This window comes from Lissotriton vulgaris, chromosome 5 (assembly GCF_964263255.1).
Source record: "Lissotriton vulgaris chromosome 5, aLisVul1.2, whole genome shotgun sequence".
In the NCBI taxonomy this organism is placed as follows: Eukaryota; Metazoa; Chordata; class Amphibia; order Caudata; family Salamandridae; genus Lissotriton; species Lissotriton vulgaris.
In genome coordinates this window covers 271685450-271701145 of record NC_141693.1, presented here as the reverse complement: position 1 = coordinate 271701145, position 15696 = coordinate 271685450, and the positions used below count along the sequence as shown (strand labels likewise).

At 46.9% G+C, this 15696-nt stretch overlaps 1 protein-coding gene across 4 annotated transcripts in view; it reads right to left on the bottom strand.

Annotated features, from left to right (window-relative positions):
• Positions 1-15696, bottom strand: part of CLSTN1 (calsyntenin 1) — a 353579-nt gene that overhangs the window by 64476 nt on the left and 273407 nt on the right. For all 4 annotated transcript variants that reach the window (XM_086921388.1, XM_086921386.1, XM_086921385.1 and 1 more), the window contains 2 exons: positions 13264-13412; positions 12871-13097 (listed from right to left, as the gene is read on the bottom strand). In XM_086921388.1, coding sequence (XP_086777514.1) covers positions 12871-13097; positions 13264-13412 — 376 coding nt within the window. The remainder of the gene's footprint in view (positions 1-12870; positions 13098-13263; positions 13413-15696) is intronic.

Here is a 15696-nt window from a genome sequence, read left to right as displayed (position 1 = left end):
ATCGGATAGTTGGTTTATAAATCTCAGTTATTTGGGACTTCGAGAATGCCAGTCAAATTGGGCTAGAACGATAATTAAATGTTGCTTTGACTTCATCTCTTTAATGTAAACAAGATATTTAAATGCTCTCGCCATCTAAAGTAATCAGAGGCCTCTTTGCTACTAAATTATAAATTATAAATTAGGGTTCAATAGGATAAAGAAAATAGTCAGATATATATAAAAGTTCGAAATCCCTTTGGGAAGTAAAGATAAAAAATCCTTAAGGAGTTTGCTGCAATGGAAAATTGTGTGCGGCTCGACAGAACATGGTGTCTGCCAAATCATTTGTATCCTAACCAATGAAAAAAGAACAATTGATGAACAGAACATTGAACAATGTCAAACATACTCCCCTTACAAATATCTGGGCCTTAATTCATTGTTTATTTGCTCCCCATGCCATTCCAATTTAAACCCAGCCATATGCAAATCAGTCTTGACCCTGTTCCCCATGGGAACAGTCCAGCCGAACTGCCATGCCAGGTCCTCCCTCGACCAGAGACATGCATCCTTGGATTGGTTTCGGGGTTTCACCCCTTATCAGCAAGGCTAGCTAGACTCCACTGGCATGGAGAGCACAGGACCCACCTCTGCGCATACAGGTCCACGTCCCACTCGGGGAGACAAATGCAAAAAGAACATTTGATGACAATGTTAAACAATGTCGAACATTGACCCCAGTATAGAGATCTGGGCCTAAATCCATCGTTTTTTTGCTCCCCATGGTTCGAAGGCACCCTTTTAAGACAAGCATCAGATATCTGATGTACCTGTGGTCGTCATTCTTCACAGCAATCATCTGGGCTACAAAAGAGAGGGCATTTTGCACCAAGGAACAAACCACTGTTTTCCTTTCCTCCAAAGGATGTTTACCTTGAAATACATCAGTTTAAAGATAGTCCATGCTCTATGTGCTGCAAGGGTAGACCCCTCCCCACCCCCAACCCTTCTCCCTAAAGACTGTATGCTAGTGGTCTCAGCGGATGGATTTAAGTACCTGGGAGTCTTTATTACGTCAGATCAGGCTCTTCTTTAACCACAATTTGGCGCCCCCGTTGGCCAGACTGCGCACAGATGTCAAACATTGAAGGTCACTGCATCGGTCGTTGGTGGGCCGCGCTGCTCTTTTTTAAAATGTTGGCTCTCCCACGATTTCTGTACTTTCTCCAGAACTGCCCGCACCGAATTCCAGATGCGAATTTTGTAGCAGTGGAAGGGGAAATACGTACACTGCTCTGGGATGGCAAAGCCCAGAGGATTGCTCTTCAGAAACTGATGAAAGGATGTTATGATGGGGGTATTGCGTTACCTGACATAAGGTTGCATTATTGAGCTTCTCAATTGGTTGCTGTAAATAGATGGAGATACGCCCCGCCGGATGACCCGGCATGTGCCCTGGATAGGTATCAGATGGATCGATGGGGCTATCTGGGGTCTCTGTACTCCCGCACTAAGAAGCAACAGTATATTGGCCCGACTTTACCTACGTTACAGATCTGGCGGCTAGCCAACTCACGTCTGGGATGGGCGGGAGTGCTCACCAAGGCAACGCCACTGTGGCATTCACAGAAACTCGGCATGCTTTGCTATCACCCGGGGTAAGATAGGTGAGATGTCATCGGTATTTCGACAGTCTGTGAGCTGCACGCCGCCGTTGCTCTCCACCTGCACGGCCGCCGGCAGACTACAGCTCCCAGCAGCCTGTGAGGGTCATTTCCGGTTGCTGCGCGCCCGGAGGCGCTGAAAAAGGACGAGGCTCCCACTGAGGAGCGGGGGGACACAGTCCAGTCCAGGACCAGAGTCACGGGTCACGGAGCAGGAGGGACTCACCGGGCACACTCCGTCGCTGCTGCTGGGGCCCACATGCTGTGAGTGCTGCACGCCGCCGTTGCTCTCCACCTGCACGGCTGCCGGCAGACTACAGCTCCCAGCAGCCTGTGAGGGTCATTTCCGGATGCTGCGCGCCCGGAGGCGCTGAAAAAGGACGAGGCTCCCTCCGCGTCGCGGGACGCGCGCGGGACAGCGCCGGGCTAAGCCCGGGCAAAGGGCGGGCCCTCTACGGCCCTCATCGGACAGAGGAGGACGAGGACGGGCCACTCCTTTTGGCTGTTTGTTGAGGTAATTTACCGACTGGTATTTCATAAACATATGCCCAAGCCCAAAGCAGGGGTAATGCCCAATACAATCCCAGATGATATATTCGCACATTCTCCATCTAACTTCCCATGGCTGGATGACCTAAATAGTCTGTGCAAGGTAAAATATGTTCCAGCAGCACTCTCCCCCACGCGAAAACGATGCAGCTCACTATCACCTACAAGGGAGCTGAAATCCCCTCCAGATACAAAATCTATACCTTTCAGGGTCACGCCTGCCAAAAGGAAGATCGAGGGGGACAAAGATAATGGGAGTCCTACCAAATCTCAAACATCTGATAAACTTTCTGTAAGTCCAATTCCATCTTTAATTAATTCTCCTTCCACTGTGCCACCTGTTGATCATCTGGACGATTTGTCACCATCTCCCCACCAGGCCCTTCTGACCATGATCGAGCAATTGCTGAAATCTTTAATACACCCCTTGATGGATAAAATCAATACGCTGGAGAATAAGCTCACGGGGCTGGAGAACTCCATTGAATCTTTCTTGAAACCAACAGCCCACGGCGTAATAACGGATTGCTCGCCGAAAACCGCCCTTACAAATCTACCAAACCCGATTACTCCTTATGATGCGGCGCCTATTCAATTCTCAACCACCACTTCCTTGTTGCCCACCAATCCCACAGGCCCCCAGAAAGTGACAACACCACGCCATATCCCACCGAAACATGTGCGAACTACCCATATACATTTACCGCCAGAAGCAGCGCCTTTTGTAATAGTTCTATCGGGAGTCCCTGAACTACCAAAAGGCAAAACTGAGAGACACAATGAACTTATGAATAAGGTCAAGTTCTGGTTATCAAAAAACAAACCTTTGCCTTACCATCTTGATGGCCGTATAATAAGTGTCCGGAGGGTGGGATGGCTTGGACCCCTTAAAAAAGACATTTTGGGCGATTTGATCCTGATACGATTTAGGAGCAGACACATTGTGCCATACTTGCAAACATGGCTACCTCAAAATGGAGATGGCGTTATCTCTATTTGGGATCTATATGATTTTTACCCTTAAACGCCCTATAAGCTTTCACCTAGTACCCGGGGCTTTGATAACATCCCAGCGGGCAGAGGAACCCATTTAAGTAATGGCAGTATTTTTTCACTGGCTCCTAACTGTCCCAAACCGTCGTTTTACAGTTCTTTGTGTCGTAATTACTAAATCTTTTAGAATACTGTGACCTATAACGTTGCCTAAAGGCTGTGTAAAGTATGTTTAATGCGTTAACCGTGCAAATCTAAAGCTATTATGAGATTTTTTTAAAAATGTTTTTAGAATGTATTGTGGTATTTGTCTGTATGCTTTTATGATTTTAATTCTTAAAATCGAATAAAGCTTTGTGATACTGATACCTGGTTAAAAAAAGGAGCTATTCTCAAATTTGAGGAGCTGCAAAAGACCTACCACTTGGCCCCAGGAGAGATTTTCAGTTATCTCCAAATTAGACATGCCTTGCGGGCGGCTTTCCCATGCTGCGATGACATATCGGAATCGTCACCCCTCGAGGATCGATTGTTGGATGGGCTGCTGCAGACCAAGGCGATCTCCTTGACCTATAAAAAACTTAGTACTAATTTGGCTGATACCTTTGGAAAGCTTAAGGAGCACTGGGAGGGAGACCTTGGGCCGATTGATGAGGAGGATAAGCGACAGGCGCTTATGTCGCCCAGAGAGGCGGCTATTACGCTCAGATTCAGATTAATACAGCTTCTACACCGCTCCTATTTGACAAGAGTAACACTAGCAAAAATCGGTTCTAGGCAGGATGACCTATGTCTGAAGTGCTGCCAGCAGCCGGCCACCTTTTATCATATGGTGTGGGATTGGCCGCTCGTGCGGGATCTACGGGACAGGGCCACAGCTCATATGCAAACTGCATTGGGGAAGATGCTAAGCCCGACGCCATCTGGGTTTGCTTAATGTATGGAAAGATACAGACCTGACTGAAACTGAACAATTGGCGACGCTAGGTTACACACTAGTCAAGAGGGAGATAGCGAGGGGATGGGGCAGAGTTGCACTGCCTGCAGTGGCAGTGGGGCTGAAAGAATTCGATAGGTGTATGGTAGTGGAGAAAGACGTTTTTATAGCTAGGGGGTGCCCGAAGAAGTGGGACAGGAAATGGTTGAAGTGGAATTCCTATAGGGGGGAGGTATGTGTATCACCTGTGGTGGAATTGGACATGCAGAGAAATAGAGACAGAAAAGTAACTGTTTAATATATATGCTTTCCCGACCTCTGTCCCAGACGCGGTGTTAAATGTAACTTGCGAATACTGTATGTAATTGCGGTCTTTCTGTCATGCACTTTATCAATAAAAACAATTTGGAAAAAAAAAAGATCATGTCATTTTCACACTGTAAGGGAGCGCCTAATTTTGTATAGTTGCCCTCAAGTTCTTGGACTGTACCTCCGCCCTTACCCTTAAACTGGTATGTAGAATTAATTGGCTAAGCTAACTTACCTGTGAGTCCTAGTTAATGGTGCCCAGGGCATTAAAGTCCGAGAGTAACCCAGGGTCTGCAGCACTAGTTGTGCCACAAGTAAAATGAGACTCCCGTCCCACCACTGCAGATTGGAAGAGCAGTTTGAATAGCTGGCCTGACTGCCATTTAAATTAATGCCAGACTTCCCCCAGGTATATGTGTGAGTCAACCCTCTGGCAGGCCTATCGAGTCCCAAGGCAGGGTGCAACATATACCAAAGGAAGAACATGTAATTTAAATGTTGGGATGGTAAAAACGTGAATCTTTTCTAACTGTCCAAAAGATTGGACGCATTACTATCAATTACAGAGTTAAAAGTTGACCCCTATGCTGTGCTAACTCTGGAACGGTACGATCAAAGTGGCTCATCCAAGGTATCAAACAACGTGTTACATTAAGCCTGACTTGACTCAAGCTCAAAATTAACTGAACACGTTGCAGTGTGCAACTTTAGCAAACTTCCCACATTGTTGCCTTTAGTCTTTTATGCCATACCAGTTGCACATGGGGGTCCTGTGGCAGAGACCACTTTCTGTCTTCCTGGAAAGACGCACTAATTACTCTAAGGAAAGGATACAATAGGGGAACATTCCTCCTGCAGGAAGCCACACAGGTGTTGGCCCAAAAGGCAAGTTTCAAAGGAAAAGCCGCCCTTGAAGGGCAAATGGGTAACACTTAGGATGAGAGCCTGCTACATTGTTAGGCAGACAGGCTGCCACTTGGGACAGGAGAGGGAAAATCAGTCTGCATACCAGTTTTCCTGGGGCGTGTAGCCCCCTTGGTAGCCACACCTCTGGATTGGGCTAGGGAGGTCTACCTGCCACGAGGGGGTCCTGCCTTATTGGAATTGGGCAGAATGATGCCTTCTGGGATGCCCCACTTTGCAGTAAGTGGTAATCAGGTGGAAGGGAACATGGTAGCCAATTGGCTACCAAACACATCCTGTCCTGATGGCATTTCCTGAGCGTCAGTAGGGCACCCCGGCACCTCGAAATCAGCGCTCAACTGGACCAAAAGAAGGACAGAGGAAGGATTCCCATACTACACAGCGGAACCAGCTAAGAGAGGCTGCACTGGCGTGGTCAATACCTGCTGAGCCTGGTGGCTAGCAAAAGAGGGGGACTGTGCCTGTTGTGTCCTGTACATGGAGATGTCGTCTCCAGAGCCCAGCCAAAGACAAAAGACTCCCAGGGCTAGTGAGCTGGCCTTTTCATGCAGGAGAACATGAGGAGGTAGATGCTCTTCTAGTATTCGGGGTACCTTGGAACTTTTCAAAGCTGCAGACTTCCTCGTAGGCTGAAAGCATGCCTCCTTGATCACCAGAGTCTTTCAAGTACTGACCCTTTTGCTTAACGTTTTCAGCTCAATAGACAAAGGCCGTGAACCAGGGAAGAAGAAATAAGTTACTTACCTGTAAATGTAGTTCTCCAGTATTGGAAGCCTTCATAGATTCACATGCTTGAATCATTCCCCGTTGTCATGATGGGAGTCCCTGGTACTTTAAACAGCAATAGTAGTAATCGTACACTGATCGGTATAGGCTAGAAAAGGCCTAGGCCTCACAGTTTATTTACCCATCATAGTTATTTTTAAAAAAAGATACCAAAGTTTTGCCTTAGCCAATTAGCATTGACCACCCTCTAGAACACTCCTGCGAGAAGCTCAGAACCTCAGATTTTCGAGCACTAATGCTAGCGTTCATATGGAGAACTAAAAGATGGTTAGCTTCCCCCACTGGGAGGAGGGTGGGTTGCATGTGAATCTATGAAAGCTTCCAATACTGGCGAACTAGAGTCACAGGTAAGTAACTTATTTCTTACTCCAGTATTGGAGCGTTGATAGAGTCACATGCTTGAATCTGAGTAGCCAGCAGTTAAGTAACATATTTATAATGGCCTTGAACAACGCAACAAGACAATGTGCCAACACGCCTTCAAGTAAACACCAAGTAACACGATAATCATAATGATAGGAATAGCAATTAAGAAAATAGATTCCTTTAACCATAAACCACACAGAATATCTAAGATACAGAAATGAGATACAGCAATGAAGGCAGGAGGGTAGAACAGGGACGGCTCACCTTAACGAAAAAGATTGCGAAGTACTGCTTGACCCACCAGTGTCATTTAGGACTGCCGAATCCAAGCAGTAGTGTCTAGTAAATATGTGTAGACAAAGCCCTCGTTTAGTGAGCTCAAACTCTTGATGAAAGTGGGATGCCTGCTTTGCAATAGCAATATAATATGGCACTTGACATCCATCTAGAAATACTCTGCTTAGAGAGCGCGGAAACCTTTCCTTGGAGCACTGTATGAAACAAATAGTTGAGAAGTCTTGCGAAAAGGTTTTGTCTTTTGCAGATAGAATTTAAGGCACTTATAAGCGAGGCATTTGGTGAAGACCCTTGGTGCGGATTTTAGTCCGAAGGCTAGGGCTGTGAACTGGTAGTGTTCTATGTTGATGGTAAATCTTAGTAGATGTTTGTGCTGCCTGTTCATGGGAATGTGCAGGTAGGCATCTTTGAGGTCTATGGTGGACATGAAGTCTCAGTCCCTTATCTGAGGAATGACCTCTTGTAGGGACGTCATTTTTAATTTTTGTGTCTTTATGTACTTGTTTAGGAACCTTAGATCCAGGATGGGTCTTAGCGTTTCGTCCACCTTTGGTACTAGGAAGTAGTTTGAGTACACTCCCTTGTTCCTTTCTCTGAATGGGACTGGTTTGATGGCCTCCTTTTGGAGGAGTTCTTGCGCTTCCTCTAAAAGTAGCGCTAGTTCTTTTCCTGAATGCGCCTTCCTTTTTGGTTTCTGTTTGGCGGTTTCTTGTCCAGTTCTATGCAGTATCTAAACTGTATGATGTTGAGTATCCATTTGTCTGTAGTTATTTTCTTCCACTCCTGGAAGAAATCTTTTAGCCTGCCTCCTACTGGTGTTACATGTTCGTTGATGTTTGGTCTGTGTAACCCTCTCTTGTTGACTTTGTTGTACTGCACCCTCGGAGGTGTTGTGTGTGTGTGGGCACGATTTGCGTGAAGGAGTCACTTTGAGGTGGGTTGTTGGCCCCCTCTTCTCGTCTGTCCTCGTCCATTCGCCCTCCTGCGAAAAAACTGGCCCTAGGCTGGTACGGCCAGGTTTGTTTTTGCTATCCCTGGTGTGCTTGACTGTCGCCCTGGTGTGCCTGCTGGAATGTGTGGTGTGACGTTCCCGGCTGGTTTCCCTCTCTTCCGTTCGGTCTCCGTGTCGGGGTACCCCTTCTCACCCCTCTGAATTGTAAGGCCCCCATGGACCTTGCAGTTTCGCTTTCTTTTTTGAGCTGGGTGAGTTTTTCATCCACCGGTGCCCCGAACAGTGTCTCTCCATTGAAAGGGGTGTTCAGAATGTTGTTCTGTACTTCTGGTTTGAAGCCCGAGATCCTGAGCAAGGCATGTCTTCTTTCTGTGATGTTTATCATCATCAGCCTGCTGGATGGGTCAGCCCCATCCAAGGCTGTTTTCAGGCAAGAGTTTGCTATGTTTTTTCCTTCCTCCACCAGGTGTGAGGTTCTTTGTTGGTATTGCTCTGGGAGGTGCTTGAGCAGCTGTCCGACCTCGTCCCAATGTTGGTACTGGTGCCTGTTTAGTAGGGCATTTGAGTTCACCATACGCCAGTGCATCGTTGCATTCCTCTCTATTTTTCTCCCAATTAGATCCATCCTCCTACTTTCTTTGTCTGGTGGCGGCCCTGATGTTGTTGGGACTTTTGCCCTTCTCCTGGCTGTTGCCGCAATAATGGAGTCCGCCGTGACAGATCCCTGAATGTAGGGAGGGCCCCAAGAGGAATTCTTGTACTTTTTCTCCATCCTAGGTGTGACAGACCTTCATGTCACTTGGCCCTTGAACGCCTCCCTCCCTTGGTCCATGACACTCTGAAGCATGGGGAGGAACTGGCTCCTTGTTTGAGTGGGGAGCAGGGTGTCTAGGAGAAAGTTTGCCTTTGGTTTTTCCTCATCCAGCTTGACGCCAAAAGCTGTTGCCGCGTTCCTGATGACCATGTTATAGGTCCCAATGTCATCTGGCGGCGAAGGCCTCGAAGGATACGCCTCTACGGGCTCTTCCGGGTTTTTTCGCGTTGAGGTCCTGCCACTCCAGGTCCTGTGTCATAGAGGATGCCGAGCCGAAACTCGTTCGCTGGTCATCTTCGCCCTCTTCCTCGTAGTATAGGCCCTCTTCCTCTGGGTGTTCCTGGGGCTCGGGGGTTTTCGGCGGCTCTTCGGCATCAAACTCCTCTTCCCCCTCTATTTCGACGAGTGTCGGCGACGGTTTCGACGGCATCGTGAACCTTTTCATTTTCTTGTCGAACTCTCTCTTCCTTTGGAAATGTTCTCCATTTCGACCTCGAGCCTTCTCTTTTTCCTCTTGAGCTTGGCGACGTGTTCGGCGTCTAGCGTTTCGGCCGCTCTCTTCGACGTAGTCATAGACGTCGAAGCAACCTTCGGTTCCTTCTCCTTCGAAGTCGAACGGCCCTTTTTGGGGATGTGCTTCGACGACCTTGGCTTTTCGACGGACTTTGCCGCCTGGGAGTCCTTTTCGAAGGATCGCTGGGCTGTTGAGATGTTTGGCGCCAGTGCTCCCTTCAAGAACTTTGACTCTGTTTATCGAGAGTCTGACTCAGGCTTTCTGGGCTCTGTCGAGGGTTTAGGGTTCGACGTCTCCTACCTCTTTAGATGTTTTCTTATTGGTCTCTACGACCGTGTAGTCATCTGGTCCCTCGGCGATGTTGTCCTCTTCATCGCTGGAGAGGCCCAGGTACCGAACCGACGGAGGTTGGCCCTTGGCTTGCATGTTGTAGTTGGCTCTTCTCTGTCTCTCTCTAACCCGGAGTGTCTTCGGGGTGAAGGCGGAGCAGGCGTTGTAATCCTTGCTCTCGTGGTTGACCTGCAGGCAGAGGTTGCAAACCGGATGCTGGTCCTTCTGGGCGCATGTGTGGTGGTAGTTACGGCAGAATTTAAAGGGTGTCTTGTCCTTTCCTGCGCTCAGGGTGCCCCCTGTGTGCGCATTCTCTGTTGGACGTCGAAGATCTCGAAGTTCTCCTCCTTCTTCGTCGTCCGGGTTTGGTGATATTGTTCTTCCGTATCTTCTCCAATCTTTCCTCTGTAAAATTCTTCTTTTTCCTCTTTTACCTCCAAAAACTCTGGAGCCTCTCTGTGACGATCCAGACCCAACAGTGGAAGAAAGAATCTGAAGATGGCGCCCAAGGGTGGGACGTCATAGGAAGTACACCAGAAGGTGGGACGTTGACGCCAACCTGGGCTACAAAAAAAAAAAAAAAAGAAAGAAGACTACGATTCTGGACCCAACCACTAGTCAGCGGAATAAGGCAAAGCATAGTGAATCCAGAAAGATTCACGCTGCAAAACTAACATTAACATGTGTATCTATGAAAGCTTCAACACTGGAGTAATATAGAAGAGCCAGGAGTAAAAAACTGCATGGGCACTAATATCCCTCTAGGCTGGGAGAAATTAGTTTGCAGATTGACCTGAGGAAAGACGGAAGACATACCTGCCTCTGAGAGGAGCTGGACTGGAGCCTAACAGAAGCAGAAAGTTTAGGACCAAGATAATCGAAGTACCTGTAAGGGGACAACATGACAAACTGCTCAAGGGCCGCAAGAGAGTTCTTCCCAGTTTTTTGAAGTTCTACATTTTTAACGCTGGGGCCACTCTCCTAGACACTGTTTTTTATGCATCTTGCCTAGATGAGCAGTTTATTGGATTAATGATAGTTGCGTTTTTTCAATTTGTGGTGACCAACTTAGGTTTGAGGTTAAATAAATGTCCAAGAAGTCGAATGCAGAGACTTGTTCAATGGGGGTATCTCCTACATACATTTGCCTTTTGGTTTGCTTAGGGTACCCCTTTGAGAAGATAATATTTAGTTTTTGCCTCATTTAGTACCAGGCCATGCTCCTTACAGAAGTTGGTAAAATTATTCAGTAATTTTTGCAGACCGAGGAGGGATGTAGGGATTAACAGTATAATCCGCAAAGAGTAAAGCTGGTACTCTTTGCTTCCCCACCTTTGGGGTGTCACATCCTTCCTTGTCCAAGTAATTAATCATGCCATTTATAAAGAGAGAAATTAGCATTGGTGCTAAAACGCACCCTTGTCTCACTCCACGGTTGACAGAATTTCTCAGTGAGCTGGTTGTTATCCCCCCAACCTAACTTGTGCGGTATTTGAGTGTAGCTGAATTAACATTTCTAATAAATATTGTGGCAACCCTATTTCGGAGAACACTCTCCACAGCTTTGCTTGCGTTACCAAATCAAAGGCGGTACATAAGTCCACGAAAACTACATATCGTTTGTCCCCTCTAATACTAACCTCCCTCCAGTAGATATACAGGAAGCGGAAAACCTGACAACATGCTAATGTTCGCACGAAAGCCTGCTTGTAGGTTGCTCAAGATATGGTGCTCAGAGATCCAGCCCTGTACTCGTTGCAACACTTGCTTGCAGAAAATTTTCTGCAGGGAGTCGATTAGGCTTATAAGCCTATAGCTGGCCGGGTTTGCTCTACTACCCTTTTTGAAGATTGGGACAATCTCCGCTATATTCCATGAGGGAGGAATGTCCATACCTGCGGAGATGGCATTTGTAATCATGTTAATATAAGGGACCCAGGCAGTTAAATCCTCTTGATACAAATCATTTGGGATTCGATCAGGGCCGGGAGAACTTGCTGCAATACTAGAGCAAATTGCCACCCTGGTTTCTTCCATGGAAAACACCAGGTTCTCAACAAATTCATCCTGGTTTTTCCCCCAATCTTCTGGTGGTGTCTCCGACTCACAGCCACCTTGTGTGTAAAGCCCACCCAAAGTGGGTCACCCATTCCGCATCTTGAACTGTATACTCCAGTTTCGGTTCCCTACCATTGAGCCAATGGGCCGCTTCTTTCCAAAAGGACTTCGAATCCTTAGCTAAGGATGCCTTTTGGAGGGTGGACCAGAGAGTCTTCCCATCTCTGCATAGCTGAATCTAGAGGTTTGTTATCAATTCTTCTGCATATCACTGGATCAGGGTGGGCATTAGATGTTGCTGCCCATACAAGATCAACCTTAGCGTTCCTACAGTTCTAGTCATTCCATACTGCCTGGGTCTGCCTGTGTTCCAAATTTCTGCTCCCTGCATGGTTTAGCCAGCAGATCCCAAACTCTGTTAAAAGTGGTTTCATGCCTATTAGGCAGCTTCCTGATTAACCTATCTTTGGGGCATTTGGACAGTTCTTCCACATTCTGGCGTACTATGCATTTCACCTAAATACTCAATTTAGGGGCATTAAGGGGAATAAGAGGGTAGCAGCCAATTGGCTACTTACCCCTGGGGTCACAACACCCCCCTAGAGGACCACAATTCTGTGGGGCGTAGGCATCACCTGGTCCTAGAGTTCCTAATTTCACAACAACCAAGATGGTGACCGCCATAGACTGAGCCGTCATCGAAATAGTCGTCACCACAGCAGATGCTGCCGTCATTGTCGTTGTGGTAGACGAGGTTGCCATCGGCGTCAAAGCTGTCAACGCTGTACCCTGCAGCGTAGGCGACGAGGAAATCACAGTCGACAATGACGGCAGCATCTGCTGTGGTGACGACTATTTCGATGACGGCTCAGTCTATGGCGATCACCATCTTGGTTGTTGTGAACCCATCGACAGAGCAAGAAATGGAGGAGGCGAGGTCTTTCACTGAACCTTTGACATCTTCGTCGACTGAGACGTCAACGAGTGAGTCTTCACAGGCTTACCATCAGAAGAGAGAGATGAGGGCTTTTGGAGAAGTTGGAGGATCTGAGCTGGACTTCCTCTCTGATGCCACTCCTGCCGACAGTCCTTCCCTCTCCTTTACACCTCAGTGAGGAGATTCGCTAGGACTATTTACAGATTTTGAAAGGTCTTTTCTGTCAAAAGCACTTTATACTGATAATAGGCTTTGTTGGAGTCTGATATAACACGTTCCTTACTACAAACAGGGTTTCAGAAAATTATTTTCAAAAGCATATACTCAAAAAGTATCTGGCACAGCTTGAGGTGTTTTCTACTGTTTATTTACAGCAAAAAAAACCCTCATGATTAATAAACTTCAAAATGTAATAGAAACAGGAGCAGAAACAAGTTTACATGGATGCCTGTATTCACCTGTGGGGTCTTCTTCTCCCTCTCCATCAGGTTCAACCTCTCGGGTGATGGTGCTGATAATATGGAGCTCGGGAAACAGAGCAACGCCCTCAGGAGTCTTGAACTCTGACGCAGCACGAGCAAAATGGTCAATGCCACTTAGGCTGATCTTGGGTTCTTCTGGCTGCAAAACCATGATATAACCCTCCACATCTGGAATAGTCAAGCAGGTCTCTTCATTGAAACACCTAGAATAAAGCACATAACGCACATTTACTTAACGTACATGTAAGAAACTTGAAAAAAGCAACAGAGCTCTCTCATTCAGGAAATAAGTTGCCTCACTCCTCAGACCCCAAAAGAAACGTGTTCCATCATTTACTTTTCCACTCCACTCCCTTGCCCTAAACATACCTGACTGATGTTGTTATCTTCAGCCGCCTCATACCCGGTGTTGGAAACTGACGTGAGTTCAGATAGGAAATGTGCTGCAGAGCTCGATCAAACCTCTCAATGTCATCCCCTTCCAAGGAAATACCAGACTGGCTGGGATTAAAGTGGATCTAAAACAATTAAAGCACATGTTTTTACAGTTACTAATCAATTTAATGATTTCAAAAGGCAATACATAGAAAACCATTAGGGATTAAAACAAAAAGAGGAGTACCTCCACAGGGATATATATATAGAAAGAGGTAAAAGCAGAACTCTTTAGAGGGAGGCATGTTAGTCTCAAAAATGTCTTTGAACGGAGCCTCAACTGGGTGGCAGGTTCTCACCATTATGGGATCTGGGACCTAAGCTTCTGACCTTCAAACTGGATATCTAAATGGGTTCTATTTCTAGCTTCTACCCAACAAAAAAACAAGCACTGCTTTGCCAACGTCTTTCAGTGATGTTGTAAAGCAGCGTAGCTGCTGTTCTGCATGGCTAAATGTTAGTGGCATTATGTGGCCTAGAGTGGAGTGGCCTAGGGTGGAGCGGCCTAGGGTGGAGCGGCCTAGGGTGGAGCGGCCTAGGGTGGAACTGATTGGAATGGCCTAGAGTGGCTCTATGTAGAGTTGAGTGGTGTAGAGTCGAGTAGTGTTGCAGATTACAATGGTACACAGTGGAGTAGCTTAGAGTAGAAAAGAGGAGCAGAGTAGCTTAAAATGGTGCAGAGTAGAATGGCATTTAAAAGAGTACAGTAGAGTAGCACAGAGTGGTGTAGAGTAGAGTGCTGTATAGTAGAGTGGCAGGAGGTAAATTGGCGTGGCTTAGTGAAGTGGAATGGCAGTGTAGAGATTTTTCTATACTGCTAGAGCCTTAGTAGTATCCGTATCTTTCGTTATCCCTTGTAAAGCTTCATTAATATGCTTTCCAAAAAGCTCTTCTCAATCATAAGGCAGAACTAAAATCTTGGTTGGGACCTCCAGCCTGAATGTTGTCGCCTTCAGCCATCCCTGGCATCTTAAGACTGCCGTCCCGGCAAGTTGGCGGAAGAGATGTCCATCGCACAAACTATTCTCTCCGAGGCTGAACGTTCGCCCTCCAGCAGTAATTTCTTAGACTCCTCTTTGACGTCAGATGGAAGATTATTGATATAAGCAGCAATATCTGACCACATTTGCCTGTTGTAGTAGCCTAATAAAGCCAGGGAATTAGAAAAAATGTAAATGTAGTGTATTTTGTAAAGCGTACAGCTGCCCCAACGGGGCGTCCCAGCGCTGTATAACGCTGTGGAACCCTTCCTGGCTCTCCCTGTGAGATGCCCCTCCTGGGCACTTCCAAGGTGAAGCCAGACATCCCAGTGTTGTAGGGGCCGTTGTGGAGATTAAGCAAGCTATTGTCCAGAGTTGCAGCGTGTGACCCATGATTAGAGTATGCGCTGAGGTGAGAAGTCCGCGGACATTGAGCCCAAGACCCTGCCGCATCGGGACTTGAACCCTGGTCCCGGGCCCGATCTCTGCTTCAGAGTCTGCCGCTCTAACCAGTGAGCCACACTTCTCTGCCCGGACCCTTAATGCAGACATAGTTGAGAAACGTTTGCCTATGTTGTCCAGTCTTCTACCCTCCTTGTCCGGGGGTGCGGATAATGGTGCCGACTGGTTCGTCCATCTACGTTGTGCCGCTTGTGATATCCTTGAAATCATAAAGGAAACAGTCTTGCTGATGCCCAAGCATCGCAAGCTAAAAACGCCTTGCTGTTCTCTCTAAGAGATTATGGAAATCTCATATGTCTTCTGGAGGTGAATCAGTTTGTGGCAGAGATGGAGACGCTGGTCGAGGAATAATGTAATCGTCCCGTTCGCCATGTTGTTGTATTTCCACTTCCTCCTGCTCTTCTTCCTCTTCCTCGGAGGAGGATAGTTGTTGAACAGGTACTTGTGATAGAGGAGAAGATGGGAGTTGACTTTGCACCATAGGAGGTGGCGGAGGTGCTGGTGAAAGAGACCACGATGTTGGTGGAAATCTTTCTGTAATCCGCTAACATGGAGGTCCAAGTCCAACAAGGAGTCACTGCAACTAGTGACACAAAAGACTTCTTCAAAGAAAAGCAACTTACAAACATCCAAGCTCTACACCAGATGGCAGGAGTATGCAGTGCATGTGTATCAACTGCAACATATGCTACAAATATATTTTATCTCTAATTAAAAGTGTACCGGGTTCTCAAGAATAGGCAGGACTATTCAGCATGACTATTATGAAGACCCTGTGATGGAAGAGTAACAATGTAATTTAAGAAGAAAAGGAAGGCACTCTTTTCCAATTACGTGAACATTTTCTCCTTGACACAATGGACAGACCCAATGCAAACGTGCCCCACCTGAAACAGTATTCTTTGGTACACGAACCTGGAACTGC